This window comes from Equus przewalskii, chromosome 18, assembly GCF_037783145.1.
Source record: "Equus przewalskii isolate Varuska chromosome 18, EquPr2, whole genome shotgun sequence".
In the NCBI taxonomy this organism is placed as follows: Eukaryota; Metazoa; Chordata; class Mammalia; order Perissodactyla; family Equidae; genus Equus; species Equus przewalskii.
Window position 1 is genome coordinate 2,741,870 of NC_091848.1, and position 18,848 is coordinate 2,760,717.

At 39.7% G+C, this 18,848-nt stretch overlaps 1 protein-coding gene across 1 annotated transcript; it reads right to left on the bottom strand.

The window, feature by feature from the left end:
- Positions 1-3,656: 3,656 nt before the first annotated feature.
- ARL14 (ARF like GTPase 14) lies at positions 3,657-4,501 on the bottom strand. The gene has a single exon (XM_008538652.2). It carries the CDS (start codon positions 4,371-4,373, stop codon positions 3,795-3,797), a length of 579 nt encoding a protein of 192 aa, XP_008536874.1. The 5' UTR covers positions 4,374-4,501; the 3' UTR covers positions 3,657-3,794.
- Between the last annotated feature and the right edge of the window lie 14,347 nt (positions 4,502-18,848).

Below are 18,848 nucleotides of genomic sequence, written 5' to 3' on the forward strand. Positions count from 1 at the left end.
CATCATCAGGACGCAGAAATGTTCAGCTTTTCAAACTGACAAATTAATTTTAACATATATCAGTCACTGCCACTGCTTTACCTACTTGCCTTTCTTTATTATAGTGCCCTGTCGGGATTTTTTTACCTGGGAATGCTTAGAAAATCAGATAGAAATTTTTAACTGCTATTTACCTTTCAGACTGTTTAAATCTTTAACCAAGGAACATTTCAGAAGTGTTCTGCTTTGAGTTTCTACAGATCCATGACAGTATGCTTTTTTGATAAATTAAAAGTTTTGTCTTTTTACATACGGATAACAGAGAATAAAATGTATGACAATAATAAATATCAAGACAAGTATTCACAGCTTCTTTCCTCTTACCTGCTAAGGAATATTTTGCTATTGTCCACCTAACTATTTTTCCCTTCCCTCTTTTTTGGGCTTTATTAGTAGATCAGAGTGAAGAGTGTACAGGTGTGTGTGCGTGTGTGTGCGTGCGTGTGTGTGCGCGCGTGCGTGTGCGTGCGTGCGTGTGCGTGTGTGTGTGCGTGCGTGCGTGTGTGTGTGTGCGTGTGTGTGTGTGTGTGTGTTGGAGGGTGTAGAAGAGCGTGCTAGGGAGAGCAGAAGGGAAATGCCAAAGAAAGGGAAGACTGGCGAAATTTACATTGAAAAGAAAGTAAGTGACTCATGGAAAAAAATAGACTGGATCCCAGGGAAGAAAGGGGAAAAAACATGAGAGTGTTGGAGTTTCTGGGAGAATATTAGCAGAGATTTTGAGGAATAGCTGCTGTTATCGGGAAGAGATGTTGAAATGACAGATCGGAGAAAGCTACTTTCTACATTTTGCTCTACGTTAAGAATGTATCTGCCCACCACACACCTCGAGTTTTCTGAAGGGAAGATTTTAATTGCTTTCAACATTGTTAGGGACCATTTTCTTATTTTACGTTACACTAAGACTGGGCCACGAAAGGCTTACCGTAATTCAGACGACCGAAATACTCAGGATCACCAGGAGGCATTTTCTACTCAGACATTTTCTTTAGATGTAAGCTAGTGACTCCTAATTTTAAGATTATTAGGAGGACTCAAAAAAAAAAACCACATGAGGAAAATGGTAAGGGACGATGTATTTTTTAAAGACGCATATTTCAGGTTTTAATCATTTTGTGAAATTTGGGGAAAACGCTCCTTCTGAGCATTTAACGTTGGCATTCCCCTGAGATCTTCCTGAAATCAGAAACTCTTTCTGCCGTAGTCTTTCAGCATGTTTCTTATCTCTCTGTTATTGCACTTAATTTATTCTGCCTGGCTTGTTTTTTCAAAGAACCTTCTTATTATTAAAGTAATATATGTTGGCCTGAATTTCTTCTCTTTTTTCCCAAAGCTTTATTAAAGTATAATTGACAAATAAAATTGTAATATGTTTTATATTAAGTATATAATGATACATTAAAACTTACAACATGATTTGCTATAATAGACATCGTGAAAGGATTCCCACAAATGAGCTGATTGACACATCCTCCATCACCTCACGCAGTTACTTTCTTTTGGTGGGAATGTTTAAGATCTGTCTACTCTCTTAGCAAACTGCAAGTACACAGTACAGTGTCATTGACTATGGTCACCATGCTGTACACTGGATCCTCGGAATTCAGTCCTCTTATAATGGAAAGTTTGTACACTTTGAGCAACCTCTCCCTATTCCCCCACCCCCTAGCCCCTAGCAACTTCCATTCTGCTCTCTGTTTCTGAGTTTAGCTTTTTCAGATTCTGCATGTGAGTGAGATCACACAGTATTTGTCTTTCTCTGTCTGACTTATTTCACTCAGCATAACGCCCTCCAGGTATACCCATGTTGTCACAAATGGCAGCATTTCCTTCTTTGTTGTGGCTGAATAACATTCCATTTTGTCTGTGTATATATGTACCACGTTTTCTTTGTCCATTCATTTGTCAGCAGACACCCAGTTGCCTCCATGTCTTGGTGGCTGTGAGTAGTGCTGCCATGAACATGGGGTGAAGACACCTCTTGGAGACAGTGATTTCGTTTCCTTTGGACAGACACCCAGAAGTGGGATTGCTGGATGATATCATAGTTCTATTTTTAATTTAGCCTGGATTTATTCTTAATTATGTATTGTAAGCTCATTGAAGACAGAGACCATACCTTATTTATAAAACAATGTCATGCAATGAACAGCGCAGCCCTTGAAGTCAGACACCCCTGAGTTTAAGTCTTGGCTTTGCCCCTCCTCAGTTAAAATACCAAGTAGTTTTTTGTGGTTGTTATTGTTGTTTAACCTTGTTTCATCGGAGTACTCTTATTCGTAAAACTGAGATAATAATGCCTGTTTCTCTTAAGGCAGTTGTGAAAGTTACATGAGAAGATGTATGAAAGCGGAGAGCACAATGCCTGGCACGCACAAGTATTCAACCAATGGTAACTATTATTATGTGTATGTCCACTTCATTATTTGAATCCCTACCATGCAGTACAGGAGTAGCTACTCGGATCTTTGCTGAACAAATCGTGGCTGAGATGAGAGGAGAAAACAGTGAAAGGAAGCCAGGGGCTGGCACCCTTGGTTTACAGTACCTTTATTTTCCTCTGTGACCTTAAAATTCGGAGTCCCAGGGACTTCTGTGGGGGCTTGAGGCCTGCTTCTGGTCCAGATGAGCCTTGTTGGAGGTGGGGTAGGAGGAAAGGTGTCATCTGTTAGTACTAGGGCCTGCCTGGGAGTTCTCAGCCTCTCAGGGAAATTCTAGTTCTTTCTCCTCTCCTGCCCTCCCCAACAACGTCTCTGGAGAGTCTCCTAAGTGATGAGAACTACCAGTGACTAACCTGCACCTTCATGGGGTCCCAGGGAGCTGGGACCCTCTTAGACACCACCTTCTGCAGGAAGCACTTCCTGTTTGCCCAGGTCAGAAAGGGTGTCTCCCTCTGTAATAGCACATGGGTTAGTGCCCTGTTCTAGCTACTAGCTTTGTTTCCCCTGTGAAGTGCAAGGTCTCTGAGAGCAAAGTCTGGCTCTGGTTCCTGTTTGATCAGTACAGTGAGCTGTACATAGTTCCCAGGTAATGATTGTCATACTGAAGCCGGTCTTGGGGCTGCAGCCTTCAGCTGCGCCATAAGCCCAGGCCTTGCTCTAAACTCTAAGGTGCTAGGCTGATCCTCAGAGCTTTAAGATACATACTTCTGCTCCCCATGGGAGAAGGCAGCCTCTGGGCAATTAGCAGCCTGGAGTTCATGGTTTGACTCGGTGCAGAAAGTTCCCAGCAATAGATTTCACAAAGCTGGCAGGAATCCAGAGGAAAAACTTTATTTAGGGGTGGGATTTACAAAATGTTAACATCAAATTTTCACCTCTCCCTAATTTAAAGTTCCTTTTATACACCACCCAGCTATTACTTGGTGCATGGTGAAAATTTAATACCTGTAACTGCTGGAAACAATCTGGAAGAATTCTGATTCTATTAGCAGGCAATTTACTTAAACTTCGTTCTAATAATCATATAAAAATATGCAAATAATAAAGCAATCATTTATTTGGTCCCAAATCTGATTATTCTGATTCATCCAACATGCACAAAATGGTAAATTTTTAATTTTCAATTATCATTACCACATAGTTTGCTAAAGTGCCTGGCCAAAAATAGTATTTTCTAAATATTATTCTGAGTTGTTTAACTGAATTTAGGTGAAATAACATATCAGGAAAAGCTTGCCAACTCAGCAACTTGCTCTTCTCACTCTTGAAAAAAATTACCCTTTCAGCTTCATCAGTGTCTCTTTCACCACGTGGAGGTCAGTTCTGCTTGAAGAATGCTAAGGTGTCTCCTCTCGACTTCATGTGGCTTTTCACAAATCCAGTTAGTCTTCTGAATGCCTCCGTCAGCCCATCCCCAGTGATGGCACAGCAGGGCTGCACATGCCAGGCCCGGTCGCTGCAGAGCTTCTGCACTTTGAACATTCTGGTGATGTCCTCGGCAGTCAGAGCGCCAGGCACATCTTGTTTGTTGGCTAGTAGGACAACAGGCACATTTTTAATGTGTTCATTCTTCAAGATGTGCTCAAACTCTCTCCTGGAGTCTTCCAGTCGCTGTTTGTCCGTACTATCCACAACATACACCAGCCCATCAGTGCCCTCACAGTAACAGCCCCACAAGGTTCTCATTTTCTCCTGGCCTCCAACATCCCAGATGGTGAGTGAAAGATTCTTTTCCAACTCGATCATTTCCACGTTGAAACCTATCGTCGGAATGGTCACAATATCCTTAGCAAGCTTTAACTTATAAAGGAGAGTAGACTTCCCAGCAGAGTCAAGTCCCAGAAGAAGAATTTGGGCTTGCTTGGATTTGAAGTTTTTAGAACTCAAAAGACCCATTTTAGGGTTTTTCTTTTCTTTAAAGACCTTTTCTTTCGGCCAGATACGATGTTTCCTCTCCAAGTCTTGTATGAAAACATTAGGAGGAAAGAAGAGAGCAAACACTTCATGTTATATTTTTAGACTAGGAACTTGCGTGCATTTATGCTGTAGCGTATCAACTTGATTATGGGCAAACAGTGTTTTATTTGCGGTCTCAGCCAATCCTGAGGAATCTGTGGTGTGAGTAACCAGCCAGTGTCAGAGTGGCTCAAAGGGAAAATTCTTTGTGGGTGAATAGACTTGGGAGGGGCCTGCCTGGGTGATGCTGCAGCTTGTTCTTTTCCAGATGTTGGAAATTTAGAGGTAATCGAAGATTTATACAAGCACAGGAGCATGGTTTGATCGTAGAATAAAAGCTTAACTCTATAAGTGGTTTGTAGAATTTCTCTAGTTATTCAAAGATTATTTTAGGATGGAGGGCATCAGGGAAATCATCTACAGAAAGTTAAATACTGAACGGTGCCTTGTAGAGATCTGGTGGGGAAGGGCATTTATTAAAGAGATGGCCTGTGTGAGCAACGTTTCCGAAATGCGAAAACACAGGAGGTACATGGAAAAACAATAGGAATGCACAGTATATACACGTGTAGTTTTTTAATTCTGTAAACATATTTAACTATCATAAGAAAACCATCACAAAAGTCTAGATTGTAGGGCATGCTACAAGACAACAGACCTGGCCTCTTCAAAATATGTCTATGTCATGAAAGGCAGAAGGAAAAAAAAAAGAAGCAGGGGGAAGAATGTTCTGAATTAAAAGATACACGACTCCTCGATGCATTGTGCCATCTTTGATTGGATCCGTTGTCAAAAAAATTGATTACAGGCATTTTTATGATAATTAGGGACACTTGTTTATGAACTGTATATTAGGCGGTGTTATTTGTCAATGTTAAATGTCTTGAGTGCCGTCACAGTATGGTGGTTATGTAGGAAACGTGCTTGTTATACAGAGATACATGCTGAAGTACTTAGGGGTGATAGCAAGCGGATTTCAATTGGTTCAGCAAACACGTGCATAGAGAAAGCAGAAATGTGGCAAAAGTCAACAATTAATGGATTTAGGTGAGGGATATTGGGTGTTCAATGTACTATTTTTTAACTCTCCTGTAAGTTTGAAATTTTTCAAAATAACATGTGGAAAAAAAGAATATAATTGAATTAGGCTGTAGTCTGCAGTAACACAGAAAAATAGTTCTGCTTGACCTGTAAGACTGCGTCCAAAGATGAATGTGCAAGACTCTCACTGCCGTACTACCTCTCGAGCTCTTCTCCACCTCCATATTTTCAATAAATTACATTTAAAAAGGAAAAGCTGAACATTTATTTCATATTAAACATGATGATATATTCTTCATGAGATCCACCGTTGGTGCTTTAATTTGTTCTGTTTATAATAAGGACAATCACACATATATGCCTTCACTCTGTTTCCCATTTGTTTCCAAGATGGCCAACCAAAGGAGGGGTTAAATTCTGTATGAATCTTATATCCAAATCAAAATATGACTCTCTCTTCTGTGAAAGGGAGTAAAATAACTTTTTTCTCAATGTTAATTTTCATGAGAAAGTCTATAAACGTTTCAACATCCTTTCCTACTGTCTCACAGCATCTATAGATTCATTTGTCCCAGCCAAACCTGAGGGGAGGCACAGTATTTGTCTTCTGTAAATGATTCTGAGATTACACAAATAAAGGTAGGATTGAGAGAGAGTTATTGGCAGGCTCTGTGATCTTACAGGAAAGAAAGAAACATTTTCTTTACTTTTTTACCATGAGGGCGGAAGGCAAAAACTCCTAAATTAGAAAATTAACTATGCACTGACTTATCTCTTGGAAGAAAGTGGCAACTTATACCATTATCTTTATTGTTCACAGGTCAAGAAGAAAGAATCAGGATGTAGCTGTGTAGATTTGCAACGTCCTTCGTTTTTTCTAAAATATCTTTTTTATTGGTCTTTTTAAAAAAATAAACTTGAAAGTTGAAGTATAACATACATATAGAAAATGCAAAAATCATAAATGTACAGTTCAATGAGTTATCACAAATTGAAAACATCCATGCAACCACCACTGAAGCCAGGCTTAATTTTTAATTTTCCATTCTTGTTGCAAGTAAAAATTCCAGACCTCAAATATTTTTACACTCAGTTGTCAGAAATATACTCTGTTCCTGAACATGTAATGTGAATAGGTACTTCTTATCCTAGTTGATAACAGCATCCTAGTTATCCTTTGATGTGGTGAAGAATGATATGTTCCAACCTATGAAGCTTTTCCAAGTGCTGTTGTCTCCTGGACAGAACCGCCACTTTCATCCACATCACCAAAGGCGGAGAGCTTTCCTTTCACATGGGTAGACCATGGGATCTGAGTTCAAATCTAGCCTCTGGCAGTTACTAAGTGTTGAATAGTGATAAAAACAGGGATGTTGTGATAATTTATTATATTACACTTAATGAATGTGAAAACACATATCAAGGAACCTGACACCTGACTGATGACAATTTTCTTTCCTCTCCTCTCACAAGTTTTGCATATTAGCTAACATGTAAAAATACCTACAATTCTTACCTTTTCTGGACAAGGAAGAATTAGATGATCACCATCAGAGCAGTCTCCTGGCAGAACAAATGCTGGCCCCCTTCCCTGGCACCCCCAAATTTTTATCCTCCCTCTCCAAAATAAGATTAAAATGAACAAGGAGACACTCCAACCCCAGAGGGACAGTCCGAGGGTTGTGTCTGGAGCGTGGGAGGGCTGGCATGTTTCTTTCTGCCTGGCAAAGACAGGATTCATGTGAGGACAGACGGCACAGACCCCTTCAGCCCCAGCTATGTGTGAGGCTCTCAGTGTCCTGATTGTCCGCCCCACCAACAGCAAGGGGCCCCAAAGAACTGGGCATCTGATCGCCATTAATTGAATTGTTCCCTTTTCACTTCAGTGAAATAGTGATCCCAATCCTAGGTTTGCACAGGTCTCCATTGTTTATACCTGCCTTATTTCTCCTCTAACTCAGGATAAATCTGAGATTCATTCAGTATTTATCGGGGACACACCCAATGTCAAACACTGTCTGTCTACTGTGTGCAGAACACTTGCAACTTCACCCTTTAGGAAGTAACTGAATGGGGCCAGCCTGGTGGCATAGTGGTGGGGTTTGTGTGCTCCACTTCAGTGGCCCAGGGTTCGCAGTTTCAGATCCCAGGCATGGACCTACACACTGCTCATTAAACCATGCTTTGGTGGCATCCCACATACAAAGTGGAGGAAGATTGGCATAGATCTTAGCTCAGGGCCAATCTTCCTCGCCAAAAATAATAATAATAATAATAATTCAGTATTTATCGGGGACACACCCAATGTCAAACACTGGGTTTGAACTAATTTTTTTGCCAGTCTTCCTCTATTTTGTATGTGGATCGCCACAACAGCATGGTTGGCTGAGTGGTATAGGTCCACGCCTGGGATCTGACCTCATGAATCTGGGCCTCCAAAGTAGAGCATGAGAACTTAACCACTATGCCACCAGGCCAGCCCTGGAGCTATTTTTGTAAATCTTTTAAAAATACTGTATGAACAACCTTGTCATTTTAGAAAATAAATATTTTATTATAAAAGTAATATTTTTAAAATATTAAATCATCTGAAACATTTAAAAATCTAATGTGATTATGAATTTCACTTTTGCCTATTTTCTTCCTGTGTTTGTCTATGTACATATATAATTTTGTTTCTTTTTTTCTCTTTTCTTTTTTGAGGAAGATTAGCCCTGCGCTGACATCTGCCACAAATCCTCCTCTTTTTGCTGAGGAAGACTGGCCCTGAGGTAACATCCGCGCCCATCTTCCTCTACTTTATATGTGGGACGCCTGCCACAGCATGGCCTGACAAGCCCTGTGTAGGTCCACTCCTGGAATCCGAACTGGCGAACCCCGGGCCACACAAACTTAACTGCTGTGCCACCGGGCCAGCCCCTAAATATATAATTTTGACACGCTTTATTCATTCATTCATCAAACTTGTATTTAGCATGTAATACGTCTGGATATAATGCAAGACACTGGTGATACGGATGTAATCAAAGCAGTCTCCATTTTCAAGGAATAATAGTCTAATGAAGGAGACATGGCATGAATATTGCTATAAATAAGGTAACAGGAACTTAAGAAGCACAGAATTCATCAAAAAGAAGGGTGAAATAGCAAGGTGTGTCCAGGGAACTGGAAGCAGTTCCACAACTCTGGAGAGAAGTGTGATGGCCACCGAGTAAGAGGAGAGGAGGCTGCAGGCCGGTGCCGCGCAAGCAGGGCTCATGCATGGATGGTTCACACCATTTATCGTCCAAACTTGGACAGATTTGAAAGTGGAAGGGGTGTTAATAATGAATGTGTCAGAAAACAAGTGTAAATGGGACTGTCCTGGATATATGGTCACCCTAATAGAGGCCACGTGAGACTTGCCTAGCTTCGCGAGAGGAAGCTTGTTAGTTTCAGGATGAACAAGTACAGCGCCAGGTCTGCATAGCTACTTCTCAGGTATGTCCACTGTCACTGGCTGACATTCACCTTTCTAGTCTTTCTAGAGCATAAACTAAGAAAGGGAAGTCATAAGAGGACACGAAGGGATAATAACATCTACTTGATACAGTTGCTATGACTTCATGCTGCCTCCAAGGAGAACGAGCAGGAGCGGGGCGCGGGTGGCGGTTAAGGGCATCTCCTTTCTCTCCTTTCACCCTCCTATCCTCCTTCTACCTCCTTTTCCTTTCCCCTTTCAATGTCTTTCTTTCACTTTTCTTCTTTTCTGTCGGGTTAGGTGAGGTCAGTGAAGTGCTGGAGTACTGCCAGGAACAATTGCTATCATTTTAAAAAGTATTGTCCTATTATTATATATTACAGCCCAGGAAAACAAGTTTCTCACTTCACAAACAGAGTTTCGGTTTTGTTTTTGTTTTGCATTGTGATTTCATAGAACCTGAGCCAGCAGTAGATCCTTTCCTGAGGGCAACCAAGCTCCCTGCCCCCAAGTCCCCACTGTCCCCATCCCCAGCTCCGAACCACAAGGTTGTGTTGTGGTTGTGGAGGGAAAGAGTGTCAACAGTCTCCTGGCTGTTTGCACCAGTTAACTTTAAAATAAGTAAAATACTTCTGCCTAAATGTATAACATGGCTAAAGGGCATCAAGATATAAGTGAGACTCATCCGAGTTTCAAAGTTCCATTTTGAAATAAAATAGTCCTTAATATGGTCATAACGGAAATGCTCATCTTCTGACATTTTTAATGTATTCCAGTTAAATATGTTAGAAGTATGTAAATAAAATAGTTATATTTGCGTGAAAGCTAGGACTCATATAAACAACAAACTTTATTATTCCCTTACTCTTTTGTTTCTTATCATTTAAAAAAAAATTCCTTCCTATGATAAGCATGAAAGTAAAAATGATGACCATAAAAAGAAATTACTTCATATGATTTGGTTCTCACTTCCATAAAGGATATGACGAAGTATATGACCAAGTTAGATACATGTATAAATAATTATCCAGGTACTAATATATGCAGATGACACTTTTTGATAAGAAATTCCAAGAAATTTTGAGTAATCAGAGAGAAAAAGAATGATAAGGTAAGAGAGAAAAGGAAATGTTATCAAACTTAAAATGACAAGTGACATCTTGGCCACCAAGCGATGTGGCAGCCCTCACGGTTCCCCAAGCCATGTCCCATTGCCGTGGGATTTCAGGGCTGGCTTCCAGGAATTCCAGTCCAGGGGAGGATGAGAAGAAGCTGCTCCCATCACGGATTTGGCCCTTGCACTTCTGTTCTTTGGCGGCCCTCTTCCCTCAGGGAGTGCCTCCTAGGGCACATGGTGCTTCAAGTGCATAGCTAAAATTAATCCCAACATCAAACCTGGAGGTACAGATTCAATATTCTAGAAGTAACTCAGAGTATTTAGCCTGGTACAGGCTTGAAACATTAAGCTTTCCAGGTTTAATTAATTAAGCGCAGACTCTGAAATCAGACAGACCTGGCTTCCAATAACAACTGTATCATTCTTTTCCTGTATGAACTGGAGCAAGTTACCTCTCATCTTAATTTCTTCATCTTTGAATTGGTAAATAATGTTGTCTACCTCTTAGGTTATTATAAGGGATAAATCAGCTATAACACAGCCTAGTATGAGACACATGGTACGCATTCAGTAAACGGCAGCTGTGATTTAATTATTGGTCATAAGGATGGCAGACAGGTTTATATTTGCTGGCCAAATGAGATTTATTGTTAGCGACTTTTTCGAAAGGGAGTATAAAGTTGTATTTTGGCTCTGTGGGAAAGAGCACTATGCTCCATTCCCAATGTCTGTGTGAAGGTTAATTTTTTGTGCTAAGTTGACTGGGCTAAGAGATGCCCAGATAGCTGGCAAAACATTCTCTCTGGGTTTGTTTGTGAGAGTATTTCTGGAAGAGATTAGCATTTGATTCCGTGAACTGAGTACAGAAGATCATCCTCCCCAATGCAGGCGGACATCACCCAGTCCGTCAAGAGCCTGGTAGAACAAACAGGCGGAAGAAGGGTGAATTTTGCTCTCTGCTTAAGCAGGGACACCCACCTTCTCCTGCCCTTAAACACAGGCACTCCTAGTTCTGGGGCCTTCAGACTCACGCTGGGACTTACACCATTGGCTCCCTCAGTTCTCAGGCCCCCAAGTTTGGACTGGAAGTGCACCACCAGCTTCCAGCTTGCAGACGGCAGGTCGTAGGACTTCTCAGCTCCATAATCGCATGAGTCAGTTTCTCGTAATAAATCTCTTTCTATGTATCTATATCTGTTCTCTTTCTCTGGAGAACCCCGACTCTTACAGTCTATTATGAGTGTAGGAGGGGCAGAGTTACCACATTTGCCTCTCTCGTTGCTGGTATCAGGCACAACACGCTTCCCAAGCCTGTAATCCTTCCTCCGCATAGATGAGGCCTCTTGATCTTCCCTTAGAAGCTAATTGTAGTTTCAATCCTGATCTGAAACATCAAGTACTTAAGCAGCTCCAGTCCTCCTTTCTAAGACCCAGCACAGTCATCCTAACCACTAACCTAGTCATAACATGGTATCCTAATTTCAAGAACTAACTGCCTTTTTAATTTAATTTTTTTTTTTTTTTTTTTTTTTTTTTTTTTTTTGCCATTTTTAGTAAGTCTTGGTCCCAGCTGTTAAACCCAGGATGGTAACTAGGTTTCTTGCATTACAGTCCCTTCCTAAAATAGGCACCCTGGCTCAAATTTGCCATATTCTTTCCAAAACTAGCATTCCATAAGCCTTGGCATCTAACTTTTAGGATAAAGCCCTTTTTAACCATAGAAAACTTCTTTGTTGTTGAGTATGGGCTTCTTACTTTTCCCCACTCTGTAGTCTCTATCAATTTTCTATCTAACTATGCATCGGGACGCCTTGCTCCACCAAACCTTTACTGAATACTTCCAAGTCAAAACTATACACATAAGTTTGCATGAAAATATCTACAGAAATCTCAGAATGAAATGTAAATACCGGGAAGTAAGGAAGATCTAAAGTTCACAGAAAGATACAGAAGGTAGCTTCCTCTTGAATTCACTGTGGAAATTTTAATTTTTTTAATTTCATGGGTTGACAGAAATCAAATGCATGCGTCAGAAAATATCTTTATGCCCGCAACTGGACAATTATGTATTCATTGCCATGTTCCAAGCACTATGCCAGGTAATGGAAAGGTAGTGGGCACAGAGGCTAATCCACAGCTTTCTCTTCCATCAAAATATTCCTCCTATGAAGTGCTGCTCCCTACGGGTTTGGGCAGAACGGGTCCTGAACAGAATCTTGATACCTTCTCTGATACAGCTACCCACCAGAGTTCCCATTTCTGGTTGGAGGAGTGCCTCCCTTCCTCACATCACGTGCAAGACCTACTGGCCAACATCAGCCAATTTGCTGACCAGACCAAGCTTGTCCCCAGCTTGGGTTTTTAGCTTCTAGCACTTCCCCAGGTGTTTACTAATGATTTTTCCTCCTGCCCACATGTAAGTGGTCTCCAGAGTCCTATCATTACAGGCCCATAATAACCCAGTATCTGACATAGCCCACTAAAATAACAGGCATAATGTTCACTAAGGAAAGAGGAGGGAGTTATCCTCTGAGCTGTGACAGAGAATACCCAACAAGTAAATTTGTAGTATAGAAATGTCATTAAATACTAATTTAAATAACACCCAGGGAGCCCAAAAATGTGACACTTATCCCAGAGTCCCAAGTCAAAGGGAAAGGCAGGAAAGTGTCTAGAGGACTTGAGTGTCTAGCAAGAAAACTCAGAGAACTGGATGACAAACTAAGACTTACATTGGGGCCAGATGTAACGTCAACATACAAAGATAAGCGGCATTCCTCTTAGCCAGCAATAACTGAGAAAGATCCCATTCTCAATGGCAATAAAAACTGTAAAATATCTGGGAATAAACTCAATAACACATGTGCAAATCCTGCGTGAAGAAAATATTAAATCTTTACTGTGGTCTTAAAAAATATAGCCAAATAAAGGAAGAAATATTGCGTTGTAAAAATTCCAGTTCACTCCTAATTTAAACTATAAGTTAAATCCAGTCCCAATCAAAATCAATCAGAAACAAGTATTTATAGAACACTTAATTATATCAGTAATTATTTTAAGCACTGGAGGTGTGGTGGTGAATGCCACAGAGCCCCTGCTCTCAAGTTTACATTCTAATGCTGGGGGAGGAGGGAGATGAATATATAAACAAATAAACAAGATGCAGAGCCTCTTTCCTCATTCTGGGACCCAGGCGAATGGAGCAGCCACCGCCATGAGCACTGCTGGTCACTGTGGGTAGGGGAAAGAGACCTCTGAAGGGTACTAGTCAATTAAACGCTCTAGGCCAGAAGGCCACCTGCCTCTTCTGCTCACAACTCATTGGCCAGAACCAGTTGCATGATCCCGTGTAACCACAAGGAGGCAGGAAGTGCAGTCCCACTGTGCACCCAGAAACGGAGCACACCAGATCTATTTGGCAAATAGTGTAAATAACAACCTCAGCCTATTGCTAGTCTGATATTTTTATCATTCTGCTTTTTAGGTTTAGATTTTTAATCTGTCTTGAATTTCTTTATGAATAGTATGTCTGGTTTTCAAATATACAATAAGTTTTTCCAATACTATTGATTTAAAAGTCACTTATTTGTTAAGAATTGTGTTTTGTTTCAAGAAATACACACCAAAAAACCACCACTGGGTTAAACAAATTAGAGGTTTATTTTGCTCACACATGAAGAGTCTAGGGGGAAGCAGTCCAGAGATGGTCCTCTGATGTCGTCAGACACCGAGCCTCTTCCTGGCCTCTTCTACCTACAAAGGAGGGTGGGGTTTTTTTTCAATACCAACATATTGCCGTTATCAGCAAATATTTTTGTGTGTGATCAGATTCAAGGCACAATTTGGAGGCAGCAGCCCCGAAACTCGCTAATGGATTTCATGTGGATGTGAGAGAGAACCAAGATAACTCCTGGGTTTTTTGATGAAACTACTGAGAGGATAGTGATGTCATTTACTGAGAAGAAGGAGAGGGCTTTAAGGAGAAAAACCACAGTTAAAATGTGAGCTCTTTAATAAAACTTGACAAGTCGATTGAAATTAAACATGAAAGAGAAGGTGGGCAAAAAGAGACAAAACAATCATGAATAATAGGCAATTTTTTAAAAAGAGCAGAGTAGGAAGTGCAGAAACAAATGTCACACACACACACACACACACACACACACACACACACACAATGTACAGCTTTCAGTCACCTCAGAATGAACAGGTAGCATGAGTATGGAAATAAACAGGTCTTGTTCTAAACTGCCAAGATTCTAAGTTTCTTTGTTACTGTTGCACAGCCTAGCTTGTTCTGATTGATACAAGGTGACAGGGTAAATGAAGAATGTTCCCAACCATGTGAAACTGTGCAACACAAAAAACTAATGAGATAAGTGTCTGTATACTTACAGGGAAAGCTTGCTAAGAAGTATTTTTAAGAGAGAAAAGCAAATTCTAAAATAGTACAGTTGGTATAATATCACTTATGTTAACCCTCACCCCGCAAAATAGCAAACTATATATTTCTACAGATACATATTTGTTAATGCATAGGAAAAAATCTAGAAAGATACACATAAAATTTCTCTTTTGAAGGAGAATTGGTTAAAAGGGGATTTTTCTTTATCTGTATGCTTTGAATTTTTTAACTTTAAAAAAATGTGAAACATCGCAATATGAAAGAAATTATATAATGTATATGTATATTTTAAAGAATAAGAGAAGTAAAAATTTCAATTATCACCACTGTCTCTCCCACCCAGCTAAGGAAATAGATCACCAATACCACTGAAAACCTCTGTGGGCCCCTGAATGACGGCATCCTCCCTCCCCTGCAGAAATAACCACTAACTTGGAGCTGGTGTCACTCATTCCTTGCTTTTGGTTTTAGTTTTTTTCTATAGAAAAAAATATATATATTATATAAGCAATATATAAGTAATACTTGTAAGTAAGTAATATATTACTAACATATTATTCACTAAGTAATGTATTAATACTAAGTAATATATTATTTATTTTCTATTTCATTCATTTCTTCTTTTGTCTTCATTATTTCTCACATTCTACTTTCTCTGCTTTGTCTCCTGTTACTTTTATTGTGGTTTGCTTGTTTATAACATCTTAAGGAGAATTCTTTTATTCTCAGTCTCATTTATTATCTGTTTTTTTCTTTTCCGTATAAGCATTTAAGTCTATACATTTCCCCAAAGTATCACTTTAACTTCATGCCACACATTTTTTTACTCAGTGATTTGTTAGTTATTTTTAAGTATTTTCTAATTTCCATTATAATTTTTTTATTTGATCCATCAGTTATTTAGACGCTTTCTTCTAAATTTGCAAATGTATAGAAGTTTTAAGTTATTATTTTATTATTTATTTCTAACTTAATTACATTGTGGTAAAAAAAATACTGATTCTTGGACATTTATTGAGATGCTTCAAGATGCTTCATGTCCTAGTATGTGGTCAATTCTTGTAAATGTTCCACGTTTGAAAGGAATGTGTAGTCTCTAATATTTAATTCAATATTCTGTATCTGTCCATTAGGCCAAGTTCCATAACTGTTTATTCAGATCTTGTCTGCTTGATCTATCGATCAAAGAGGGAGGGAATGTTAAAATCTTGCCAATCTAATAGTGATATGATAATTTCTTCTTACACTTCTGACAGTTTTTGCATCCTCTATGTTGAAGCTATTTTATTAAGTACTGGCAAGTTTAGAATGGTTCTCTCTCTCTGGCGGGTTGAATTTTTTTCAGTGTGTCATGATCCCTGTTCTCTCTAGGAATGTTTTTCTGGCAGGTGAGCTTCTGCTTCTCGTACAGCTCCCTCAGTCTTCTTTGGGTGAGTGTTTGCTGGGCTTCCTTTTCAGCCTTTCCGCATCCTTAGGCGAGGCATGTCTCTTGTTAATAGTATGGAGTTGAACTTTTCTTTTTGTAATTTCGTTTAACAATCTTTGGCTATATATGCAGAATGTGGTTTCTTAAGATGGGTTGTGATTTATAATATATTTTTATTTATCGTTTTATTTTATATTTTCTGTTTACCCTACTTTTCAACGTTTTCTCTGTTATTTGTTTTAGTTGATTGCAATTTTTCCTTTCCATATCCTTTTTTCACATCTACTGGTTTGGAAATTATACAACCTAATTCTTCTCTTTAATGGTTACTAGGGTGGGTAGAATTCTGAGATAGCACCCAAAATTCCCACTTTGTGGTTTCTAATCCAATTTCCATGAGTGTGTATGGGGCTGTGAATATGACAGATTTTACTCTCCTAATTAAATTTTATGACAAAGGTGAGCGATTTTGAAGATATAATTAAAGTTCCACATTAGTTAACTTTGAGTTAATCAAAAGGGAGATTATCCTGAATGAGTCTGACCTAATCAGGAGAACCCTAACAAGGGATTGGGCCCTTCCTGAAAAAGGACATTCAAAGCAGCAGATTTGTCCTGCTGGCCTGGAAGGAAGCAAATAGTGCTGTGAATCGCCCAAGAAGAGGGGCAGCCTCTAGTCACTGAGCCCTCAGGCCTACAACCACGAGAAACCTGAATGAGCTTGGAAGAGGACCCTGAGCTCCGATGAAAACCCCAGCCTGGACAACACCTTAACTGCAGCCTTGTGAGACCCTGAGCAGAGGATTCAGCCATGCCACGCCTGGAATCCTGACCCACGGAAACTGGGAAATAGAGATGAGTATTTGTCTCTGTGTGTGTGTGTGTGTGTGTGTGTGTGTGTGTGTGTGTGTGACAGAGAGAGAGAGAGAGGAGCTAACATCTGTTGCCCATCTTCCTCTTTTTGCTTGAGCAAGATTGCCGCTGAGCTAATATCTGTGCCCTTCTTCCTCTATTTTATGTGGGACGCTGCCACAGTGTGGCTTGACGAGTGGTGCTAGGTCTGTGCCCAGGATCCGAACCTGCAAACCCCAGACCGGTGAAGCAGAGTGCGCAAACTTAACCACTACCCCACCAGGCCAGCCCCAAGATGTGTATTATTTTAAGCAGCTACATTTGTGGGAATTTGCTATATAACAATAGAAAATGAATATAGTTACCTTAAAAACCTTAACATTCATATTTAACTTAGTGTCTGAAGATAATATCTTTACTAAGAAAATAAAAGGACCTTAGAATGTTTTCACTCCCTTTTACCACTCTTTCATTATACATGCTATTGTTATCTAGGTGTATCTAGCTTAATTTATTTAACCCTCAAAATAAACGTCATCGTCATTAGTCTATTCAGTGCTTGCTTCGATTGACCCACATTCACCGTGCTCTTTGCTCACATGTCTTCTTACACTCAGACTTCCTCCTGTGTTTATTATCCCTCATCCTGAAGTACATTCTCTAGAAGATCTTACATTAAGGCTTTGCTCTAATAAAAGCTCTCAATTTGTTTTAGTCAGAAATTAACTTTATTTTAACCTCATGTTTGAAAGATTATTTTGTTAGACATAATAGTGTTTAAACTTTATCTTCTCTCAGTACACGTAACGTACCATTTCACTGTCTTCTGGTTTCCTTTATTGCTGCGGAACTATCTCCTGTTAGTTTAAATATAATTCTTTTATAGATACACTGTGTTTTTCTCTAGATGCTTCTAACATAGTCTCCTTGCTTTTGGTATTCTAAAATTTCACTGTGAGTTTAGGTGTAGATTTCTTTTTATTTATTCTGTTTGCAATTCTTTCTGTTTTCAGAATCTGTGTATTGGTATTTCTCATCACCAGATGAATAGAAGAAATTCTCAGAGTCCGAGAAATTTTCAGCCATTATCTCTTTGAATAGTGTTGTTTCTCCCTTCGTCTTTGTTACCTCCTCCTGGAACTCCAGTTAAATATCTGTCAGAGTTTCTCCTTCTGTATCCTCCGTGTCTCTTAATGTTTCTTTTATAGTTTCATTCTTTTTGTTGTCTTTTTCTGAATTTGTTGTAATTTCTTCTGTCATGAATTGTCTCAACTGTGCTTCATCTACTCTTTAAGCCTCTCATTGAATTTCTAATTTCAACGATTACATTTTAATATGTAGAAATTTTATTGGTTCTTTTTCAAATCTGTCAGTTCTGATGGCTTATAGTTTGGCATTCTTCCAATAATCTTTTAAATTTTTTCTTTAAATATATGAAACAGACTTATATTTTATTCTGCACCTGATCACTCCAGACCTTAACGCCCGACTCTGCAGTGTGCTGGTTCTGCTATTTCCACATGTATCTGAAGTCACAGTCCTTGGAAGCATACGTGTGGATTTGAATTGGACAAGTGTTCTTTTAAGGAGGATTCAGATTTGTTTCCTCCAGGCGTCACGGATGCTGCCAACTACATTTTTGGCTTGGGGCTTTTGGGGGATGTACAGGTGGTATGAATTCCAGTTCTAAACATCCGTGACAGTAGGCTTGTGGTTAGAATTCTCAGGCCTTTTTCCTCTTTGTTCAACTCTGCCCACAGCCCAGGTAAGACTGGCATATATCACCACTAATGGGCTCTGCTGGCTGGGGTTTTCTAATTCAGCCACTGAGTCGTCCCGAAGGCACCCTATTCCAGCCCCCATCCTGGTTAGGGTGCAGGCGTCATCTTCAGCCCTGGGACAGTGGGCCCATTAACACTCAGGCTCATGGCCACTAGGGATCACGTAAATGCTCAGGGCTTTACCTAACCCTACAGATTTTTGCTTTCTTTTCCCCCTGGCCTCTGAAAAATTCCCTTAATTTCTCACTAGCTCAGCCTCAGATGAACATACAAAAAAAGCTTATTGGATTTTTCATTTGTCTGTTTGTTTTAATGTTTTGTACTGCATTTTTG